The sequence below is a fragment of the Mauremys mutica genome, chromosome 8 (assembly GCF_020497125.1).
Source record: "Mauremys mutica isolate MM-2020 ecotype Southern chromosome 8, ASM2049712v1, whole genome shotgun sequence".
Taxonomy (NCBI): Eukaryota; Metazoa; Chordata; order Testudines; family Geoemydidae; genus Mauremys; species Mauremys mutica.
In genome coordinates, this window is record NC_059079.1 from 10,978,690 (window position 1) to 10,989,228 (window position 10,539).

At 39.5% G+C, this 10,539-nt stretch overlaps 1 protein-coding gene across 3 annotated transcripts in view; it reads left to right on the forward strand.

Moving 5' to 3' along the window:
- The window catches only part of ZYG11B (zyg-11 family member B, cell cycle regulator), a 34,300-nt gene extending 28,934 nt beyond the window's left edge, over window positions 1-5,366 (forward strand). For all 3 annotated transcript variants that reach the window (XM_045027859.1, XM_045027860.1, XM_045027858.1), the window contains exons 13-14: window positions 611-708; window positions 2,282-5,366. In XM_045027859.1, coding sequence (XP_044883794.1) covers window positions 611-708; window positions 2,282-2,472 — 289 coding nt within the window. In that variant the 3' untranslated portion in view covers window positions 2,473-5,366. The remainder of the gene's footprint in view (window positions 1-610; window positions 709-2,281) is intronic.
- Window positions 5,367-10,539: the final 5,173 nt, after the last annotated feature.

Sequence of the window (10,539 nt, forward strand, 5' to 3'; positions counted from 1 at the left end):
CCCCACCCAGATATGGCCCTCGGCCCAAAAAGTTTGCCCACCCCTGTGCTATGGCTTAGAGTTGTGATTTACTGGTAAATAACATAAATAAACTATCTTAAGCACTGGGAACAAAAGTCAAATACTGCATCCAAGACTCTAACACAGCCGTTAGACCCAAAGTGGGTTGGGACCTTATTGTAATGGGGTCGCCAAGGCTGGTGTTGATGGGACCCAGGGTCGAAGCCCGAGCCGCACCACCCGGAGCCAAAGTCCGAGCCCCACTGCCCGGGGCCAAAGCCCGAGGGCTTCAACCCTGGATAGTGAGGCTCAGGCTTTGCCCCCCACCCCACCTGGGCAGTGGAACTTGGGTTTTGGCTCCTCTGCCCTGGGTAGTGGGGCTTGGGCAAGCTCAGGCTTTGGTCCCCCCTCCTGGGGACATGTAGTAGTTTTTATTGTCAGATGGGGGTCGTGGTGCAATGAAGCTTGAGAACCCCTGCTCTAACATATCACAATTGTCTTTCTTACCTAGACCCTTAACTAAATATGTAGTGAAGGTATGGGCTTGGTAGCAATGGTATCCAGTATCCAAATGAATTGCTGAGCATCTGTTTTTGTTTTTTATCTGTAGGTCTTTCAACCCTTTTTTCCCCCTGCTTGGCTGCTTCATGACACCTGGGGTTCAGCTGTGGGCAGTGTGGGCCATGCAGCATGTCTGCAGCAAAAACCGTATGTACTAGGATTAAAACCACATTTAAATTCCTCTCTCTTAACGTATAGTCTACCAGGATAACTAAAAGAATCCAGGAAGGTTCCAATGGTCTTTATCCTTAACTCTGGGAAAAGACATGTTAAGGTTTTGCTTAAAATAGGGGCAGAAACTCTTTTAAACTATACTATTTTATCTACATGGATTTTGATATGCACATTAATTCAAAACAGATGCATATTAAACAAATACTTCATTGGGCTTTCTAGAAATGCATTTTGTTCAGAAATTTCATTAATAAATAAAATGCAAAGTTATGGACAACATAAATTCTCATTAAATTTAAAGAAGAGCAGAGAGTATAGCAAGCAGTAATCTCCTGGGGTTTTATGGTCATCCTGGTTCTTCTTTGAGTGCTTGTTCATATCAGTTCCATTCTAGGTGTGTGCGTGCACAGTCGTCGGAGACTTTTGCCTTAGCAGTATCTGGCGGGTTGGCTGCGGCGCCCCCTTGAGTGCTGCGCTCATATGGCGGAATATCAGGCACCGCCGACCTTCTTACCGCCCATGATGGCTGTTTGGAGCGCCTTGTCTTGCATTGCAAAAATGTTAGCAGTTTTTTCATCCCATTGTTCTGTCTCCTCTGTAGTTAGTTTTAGGTACTTTAGTTTGACCATTAAGTTAAGTGTTAGTTTTAGTAGAGTCTCGACTGGGACTTCGCTGCGGCGCGGGGCATGTCCCATTCCCCAGGCTTTAAGCCATGTTCATCGTGTACCCAGCTGATGCCTATTAGTGACCCCCACGATAGCTGTTTGAAGTGTCTGGGGGAATCGCACAGAAAAGACAAGTTCAGGATCTGCAAGAACTTTCACCTTTGAACTCAAAAGGTGTGGGATATCTGCTTGAGGGCAGATGGGTTTAGACCAGGCCTAAGAGTGCTGAAGTCATATATAGTTGAAACGCGTGTTACATATCTTTTAAAATCAATAATACAAATGGTCAGAAATACGGAGTTTTGTATCGGAAGGAGGGGTGCATTCCTGGCAACTTACAGTAGGTACCATTTTAAAAAGTCGCATTTATCAATGGTCAGTGCACTGGGTTTCTGTGAAATTTTTTCCTGTTTACAGAATGGGGGCAATATTAATATTGTGATATCTCCGATACTATGTCATGATAACTGATACATACTGCAGTCACCAATAACAGCAGTTTGTCTGTTTAGGTACTTACTTAGATCACATTGGCATGTGAATGCCAAAAATATTAGAGTGTATCATTGCAACATAAATGAGAGAGAGAGAGAAAAGTATTATTCACATTTTATAGGGTGTCACAGGAAGTCAATGGCAGAACTGGGAATTGAACCCAGATGATATGAGGCCTAGTCAAAGATCTTAACCACAAGAGCCTTCTTTCCCATTACAATGAAAATTTACTGAATGACAATGCAGTTTTGCAGACACTTTTTCAAATTTCCTAAACGTTGACTGGAATAATAGATAGATCAGAGTTAACTCCAACACCTAAGTGTATTTCACAATTGGTTTTCTTCTCTACAGACAGTTAACTTTTTTTTTATATCTCATTTCAGCTGCCAGGTATTGCAACATGTTAATTGAAGAAGGTGGATTGCAGCACTTATACAACATCAAGGAAAATGGCCAAACTGATCCAGATGTCCAGCGAATTGCAATTGCCATTCTAGATAGCTTAGAAAAACATATTGTACGTCATGGGAGACCACCTCCATGTAAAAAGCAGCCACAAGCCAAACCAAACTGAAAGCTGCAGGTATAAGTTTGTAAACCATCCTCTAATAATCCTTTATCACGTGTGTAGTTGGAGTTACTTGTACTACAGTGGTCACCAGTGAAGTTATTTTGCTAACAATTGTGGTACTGGATACCACTTGTGGTAACTCTTGGGCAAATGTCTACTTTAATGACAACTTCTGAGGGGATCTATGATCAATGCTTGATCTAGTCATACCTGTAGGATTACTGATGACTACAGCAAGGTGGGACTTGAATAGTCTGGAATGCACATCCAAAAACAAACCTCTAGGAATATCTTGTTTTGTGACTTAATTGTGGGACAGAAAGCTTGTTTCATCCCTGTCATTGTTGAATATAGAACTGTTTACCAACTCGGTGTTTGGATAGAACTGTCTGCAAGAATGGTGAATCTCACAATCACAGCTTTAAACAAAAATTCATGCATGCACTCACGTAACTAAGGTAACCAGAATGTCCTGTTGTTTATGGGCCCTCCATAAGCCCAACTAAGTCTTCAGAACTCCTTGTCTTGGGACCTGCAAGCTGTGTCCTTTGTCTCTCCAGCACTAGAGACAAAGAGCTGTTGTCTTTTCCAGCTGTTGGCTTCCTATGACTCATCTATGCTGCCTTGGCAAGGTTAGGATTAGCACTGCTTTGGTCCAAATGGGAAACACTGTATTGGCTGCTCTGAAGGAAAGCAATATAGGTACAGGTGCAGTGGGGGACAGGGGAAAGCTTGAAATACTAAGAGAATAAACTGAGTTTGACTTTCAAAACTTAAAACTAAGGTTTTTTAAGGAAGTGGTAGGAGAAGGAGGGAGCTCCACATCAGAGCTCAAAATGTTAGTTGAAGTAGGACAGCCCTTCTCATCACATGGAGCTGCATGTCTGACAGGAGAACCAGGATATTCGGTCATCTTTTTATAACTGATTATTGATTGCTTTGCCATTTCTTGTACAAACTTTGTCAGTATTGTGCAGTGATTTGTATTCCAAATGCATTACAGTGCAAAATATCACCCAACATCATATATAAGGTCCTTTGTAAATTGCATTGTTGTGCAGTGTGAAATTTTACATAAAGCTGTCAATGGTAAAAAGATATTTCTTCCCCTGTTATTAATGAGTTTAAAAGCTGTGTTGAATGAAATGGAGATTCCACAACATACAGATGCTTGGTTTAAATACAAGTGATGGAAACAAGCTACAACATGAGCTCAAATTTCCTTCATTTCAAAGCATTGTTTACTAATTCTCCTTGTACTGTCAAATGGCCATCTTCGCATCTCCCTGCCAAACAATGGAACAGGATTCTACTATTGTTGAACTTGCTGGCATTTTAGTTTTAATTCCTGAAGAGAGAATCGCTGTACTGTTTACCTTGTGGGAAAGGGATGGCTGACACAACACCTCTTTACTTCACTATAATAGAGTTAACACACCATCTACAATCTTGAATAGTTTCATTACATTGTGTGTGTTAGAAATATTAACAAAGTGCTTTAGTAATGTTGTTATCACATTGCATCATTCTTTGTTTTGTACTCAAGGTATTATGTGGGTAGCTTCATTCCTCCACATACATCTGAATGTATGTAGTTTCCTTGACCCAAAAAGAAGTGAAAATTGTCAGACATAAAATTATGGGATTTTTTTTTTTAAAGTTCTGAAGAACTGTGTTTTATGGGCAGTTACTTTTACTTTTCAGACTAGAGAAGTCTTGACTACTACTGTGAAAAGTCCATTGCACGAAATGGAACACACAATCTGCCAATATCAGAGTTTATGGAAACTTTGTATCCCTTGTTACTGAGAGGTTTTTAAATGAACATATTAACCATTTGGAATACTGTTTTCCCCCAGTAAGATGGCTATTCTAAACACATTAGATTAAACTATACAAAGTCTGCTATGGTATATGACCCAAAATGGAAACTGGGGCACCAGTCTGGCTAGCTGGGGCACCACTTCATGAGATTATGGAACAAGCATAGTGCAACCACGCAGAGTTGCCAGTAATGCAGTCTTTCATGGTCTTTACAATAGCCCATTCCAGGCTACTCTTCAGAAGTGTCTGATGGTATATGGATTGTGGAGGTGACTACAACACTAAGATGTCTATTTCACTTGTGATATTTGCCATATTATGAATGAATGATCTGTTAATGCCTTTACTCTAACTTAAATGTTTCTGTAAATGTATGAACTGCTGAGGTTACCTTGATTGAAATTAAATGAGATGACTTACAAGTAAGTCGTTCAAGCAGATCTAAAGAATAGTGAAACTGAGTTTTTGCCCAAAGACTGATTGTGCATGAGGAAGTGGCACCTTATTCCAGTATAGATGTTTTATCAGTTTATAAACTACGTTCATAAAACAAAACAAAAACTTGTTTTCCAAAAAATACATTCCTTCTAATAGAGGAATCAGTTCTGGTTTAGCTGGGGAGTAGAATGCAAAGAGCTGTGTTTTAAAAAACATCTTTAGCCATCGCTATGATCATTTCCATGGCTTTTCCCTTGCTATCAGTATTTCAGCTGGGTTCAGTGTTTTGTGACAGTTCTGGGCTGTTAGGATGGTATACAAACAGAGGTAACCTTTTAATTGCACAGCTTTCTCCCTGAAAGCTTTCTGAAGCAATTTCAGAATGTTACCTGGGCAACGCTTACCAACTACTATAATTTTCAAGATTAAATATACTTAAACCGGAAAACTGTTCCATGTGGGAATGGTGTCAGATCTGTCTTCATTCAGAGTTGAGTCATATAGGAGAAGTTTCTTTAATATTCATTGAATGAATGATGTACATTTAGTCAGGTTTCAGAGTGGTAGCCGCGTTAGTCTGTATCAGCAAAAAGAACGAGGAGTACTTGTTGCACCTTAGAGACAAACAAATTTATTTGGGCATAAGCTTTCGTGGACTAAAACCCACTTCATTGGATGCATTCAGTGCACAATATAGTAGAAAGATAGATAGATATATAGATAGACATATATATATATATATATATAACACATACACACAACATGAACTTGAATTAATTTGCAAACTGAACATCATTAAATTAGGCTTGAATAAAGATTGAGAGTGGATGAGTCATTACACAAAGTAAAAACTATTTCCCTATACTAATTTTTCCCCTACTGTTACTCACATCTTCTTGTCAACTGTTTGAAATGGGCCATCTGATTATCACTACAAAAGTTTTTTTTCTCCTTCTGATAGCCCACCTTAACTTTAATGAGACTAATCAATTGGTATGGCAACACCCATTTTTCATGTTGTGTGTGTGTGTGTGTTTTTTTTCCTACTGTATTTTCCACTGCATGTATCTGGTGAAGTGGGTTTTAGCTCATGAAATATGCCCAAATACATTTGTTAGTCTCTAAGGTGCCACAAGTACTCCTAGTTCTTTTTGTACATTTAGTCGTGTCTTTATATGATGCCATTCATTCCTTCTTAAGCTTTCTTAAATTATTGGATCAAAGTTAGGCAATGAGAAATGATTGTCAGTAGTAGTTAAAAAGGAGGAGACCACTTAGCTTCTTCACAGATAACCTGTTACAAAGCCCTTCTGTTTAGTTTTTTGTTACCTTTTTGCAAAGCAAATATATTGTTTCCATATAGCACAATCTGACTTAAATGACAGTGTGCTAAAGCCACTGATGGATTGATGACAAAAAAACCAAACCATAGGGATTGGCAGCACAGGTTATTGTATCTGAATTAATTTGTGGAAAATTGGGTTCTCATTCAAATTATGAACAAAGGTGATTCTTTTTATTGGCAAAATCTGACATTTGTGTTAGCAGGTGGTTTATGGTAATAGACAAAGTAACAGAGCAACTAGTCCTTATGCCACAACAATGGTGTGAATTTCTGAAGAAAGGGGAACAGGATTGCAACATGCATTCTGTTGGACAGTGAAAAGAGTAGAACAACAGTACTTACTTGCACAAAAACTTAGGCAAGATTTGCCAAGAAACCATAAGTGTTTCCCTACATGTACTATAGCCTTTTAAACAGAAAATAATTTTTTTTTAAACTACATGATAAGTGTAAAATATCATGTGCCTTTCTTCTGTTTAAATTGTGACACAGCAGCATAGTTCTGTAAAACGTGACAAATTGTTCAGTAAATGTAATGGTTGTGTTTTTAAAATACTTTCAATTATCCAGACACAAAATACTATTTTCCCACAGGGTCCAGATGAGTGGAGCGTGTTGTATATGGATTGTAACACAAATTTCTAACCAGTGCTTTATTTGGGTGTTAATGTTGTATGTTAACTATAGGCTTTGCCTAAATAAATGTGTATGTATATATTTTTTTCTTTTAGAATAATGAATATGCTGTTTGACAGAAATGAGAGAGGCTGCATTGAGTCAAAACAAGTCTGTACAAAACGACTATATATCTGTTTAAAGGTGTACTATTATTTACTAGTAAAATGATGTACAAGCTGCCACCATCTATGAATGTATCAAAATACTTATTTCCCTTTGTCAGTGTGGCTGTTTTAAAATGAAAAACCAAGTGCTTTACAATCTTAGGTTATGATGTGAGGCAACAACTTTTTTGTTTCCATTAACAGAGTAGTAATCACTGTCAAATCTTTGCACTAGACCAGAAATGGGCTACCTGACCCATTTCTTTCAGTAGGGGGAATTTTAACTAATGTTTCCTCTTTTGTAGAGCTTTTGAGATTATTTTTTTTCTGATTTCACTAAATTTGATTCTTCAGGAAAATGGTTCTAGATAAGTAAAACTCTGTAAAAGTTTTTTCCATGTTTTCTTAGGAACAATGAAGTATCTAAATGGTCAGCAGGAGATTGCTCAGTTTCCAACTTTCTTAAAACCAGTTAAAGCAGAAATGAAAACACGTTTCTTTTGTTCTCACTGTTGCATTCCTAAACTTACATTAATTTGGTAATATATAAAATAGTATATGGAAAGGAGATGGGGGGGAGTAATTGATACAGATTAAGAAACAGATACTTTACAAACACTAATGAACAGAGTAAGCCCAGTGGATGGTTTGTATTTGGAAACGGGACATATAGCCAGCCTTTCACAGCTTGACTTGTATGGTTGATAGCAATACTTTGATTGCTATGTGGTGGCTGGCTCCATGGCCTTTGTGAAAAGAATTTTGTGGTCTCAGAACAACTTCCACCACAGTTTCTCCATTACCAAAAGCCACTGCAGTTTGTACTAAATAACTTAAACTTCAGCTTCTGTACAGAGACTCAACTGGTGGAAGACTGAATGAAGAACTGTGCTCTGATACAGTGGAAATGGTCTAGAAGGACAACCTCCCGCACACTCAAAATTAGTGACCTTCAGTGATGCCTAAAGAAGGATGAATGGAGTCCTTTTCAGTATTCCTCACTTTGGGCCTGATTCTAATCTCACAGTAGCTTTGTACATTAATTAGCCCCTCTGAAATCAGTATACCTCTCACTTACCTTAGGGTGACAGCAAAGTCAAGCCTAATTTCAGATGGTCTTCAGTTTTCATAAAGTTATTTAGACTGGACTTTAATATGAACCTCAAACTGGAATGTGTTGGTTTATCCTCTGCCCTGGGGACTGATGCCATAAAAGCCTAAACCAAACATTGCAACAATTGTTTGTAAGTACAATAACTATATGCTCTAGCAGCAAAGAATCCTGTGGCACCTTATAGACTAACAGACGTTCTGCAGCATGAGCTTTCGTGGGTGAATACCCACTTCTTCGGATGCAAGTAGTGGAAATTTCCAGGGGCAGGTATATATAAGCAAGCAAGAAGCAAGCTAGAGATAACGAGGTTAGATCAATCAGGGAGGATGAAGCCCTGTTCTAGCAGTTGAAGTGTGAAAACCAAGGGAGGAGAAACTGGTTCTGTAATTGGCAAGCCATTCACAGTCTTTGTTTAGTCCTGAGCTGATGGTGTCAAATTTGCAGATGAACTGGAGCTCAGCAGTTTCTCTTTGAAGTCTGGTCCTAAAGTTTTTTTGCTGCAGGATGGCCACCTTAAGATCTGCTATTGTGTGGCCGGGGAGGTTGAAGTGTTCTCCTACAGGTTTTTGTATATTGCCATTCCTAATGTCTGATTTGTGTCCATTTATCCCTTTCCTTAGAGACTGTCCAGTTTGGCCGATGTACATAGCAGAGGGGCATTGCTGGCATATGATGGCATATATTACATTGGTGGACGTGCAGGTGAATGAACCGGTGATGGTGTGGCTGATCTGGTTAGGTCCTGTGATGGTGTTGCTGGTGTAGATATGTACATCACCGGTTCATTCACCTGCACGTCCACCAATGTAATATATGCCATCATATGCCAGCAATGCCCCTCTGCTATGTACATCGGCCAAACTGGACAGTCTCTAAGGAAAGGGATAAATGGACACAAATCAGACATTAGGAATGGCAATATACAAAAACCTGTAGGAGAACACTTCAACCTCCCCGGCCACACAATAGCAGATCTTAAGGTGGCCATCCTGCAGCAAAAAAACTTTAGGACCAGACTTCAAAGAGAAACTGCTGAGCTCCAGTTCATCTGCAAATTTGACACCATCAGCTCAGGACTAAACAAAGACTGTGAATGGCTTGCCAATTACAGAACCAGTTTCTCCTCCCTTGGTTTTCACACTTCAACTGCTAGAACAGGGCTTCATCCTCCCTGATTGATCTAACCTCGTTATCTCTAGCTTGCTTCTTGCTTGCTTATATATACCTGCCCCTGGAAATTTCCACTACTTGCATCCGAAGAAGTGGGTATTCACCCACGAAAGCTCATGCTGCAAAACGTCTGTTAGTCTATAAGGTGCCACAGGATTCTTAGTCTGATTCTGTAGAAGCAGCAAACACGGCTACCCCTCTGATACTATATGCTCTAGATCAGGGGTTGGCAACCTTTCAGAAGTGCTGTGCCAAGTCTTCATTTATCACTCTAATTTAAGGTCTTGCATGCCAGTAGTACATTTTAACATTTTTAGAAGGTCTTTCTATAAGTCTATAATATATAACTAAACTATTGATGTATGTAAAGTAAATAAGGTTTTTAACAATTTTAAGAAGCTTCATTTACACTTAAATTAAAATGCCAGGGGCCAGGACCTGGGCAGTGTGAGTGCCACTGAAAATCAGCTTGTGTGCGTGCTGCCTTTGGCGCGTGTGCCATAGGTTGCCTACCCCTGCTCTAGATCACTGGTTCTCAAACTAGGGGGCGGCTTCCAAGGGAGGAGCAGGAATGTGTCATGGGAGGTCCAAGCTGTGTAGGGTGGGTTGGTTGGTTTTTTAAAAGAGCTCTGGCCGTCAGCCCTGGGGTTGCAGCGGCACAAGCAGCATAAAGTAAGGGTGGCAATGGAGTGTTATCTGCTATGAAAATTGATGACATGAAGAAGAGGGGACCCCCATCAACTAAGTTTGAGAACCACCACTGCTCTAGATTGTGATTTTCATATATGCTTTTCCCAGATGCCCAAAATATTTAGCTTTTAGGCTGGTGCCCAAAGATATGCTTATTTAAAGTGTGGCTCTGTTCTGCTATGCTGATTATGTATTTCATACTCAGTGGATTTGATTCTACTTCTTTATAATGGAGTGTTACCTTTTTGTAAACCCTTAACTTTAAGGGCTCACGGTAACCTTTTGTTTTACACCAGCCAAGTAGGAGAATTGAGCCTCCTACATCTACTGTTTGTGTGTAATCAGACTTTTATCTAGTCACTTTGTGTTGATAAGCTTTTCTTCTTTTTACTCCTGTTTAGTCCTCCAGCCTTGACACAGCTAAGGTAGAGTGAGCTGAATGCTATTCCCCTGTGCTTTATCAACAGAATTGTTTAGGAAGTGCCATTTATTTGTACTAGTCCAGGCACCCTCAAGGCAATGAGGATGCATAAGAGTCAAAGGACATAATTTGATCTGTAAAATCTTGTGTACAGGGCAGATGCTACCTGTACAGAAAGGGAAGAATCCACCTTCACTTGTAGATTTGGAAGTTATAAAACCATATTTTAAATTGAGCTCCTAGTATGTTAAAAAATCATGAGTCAAACTCTCCAGAAACATGAGCG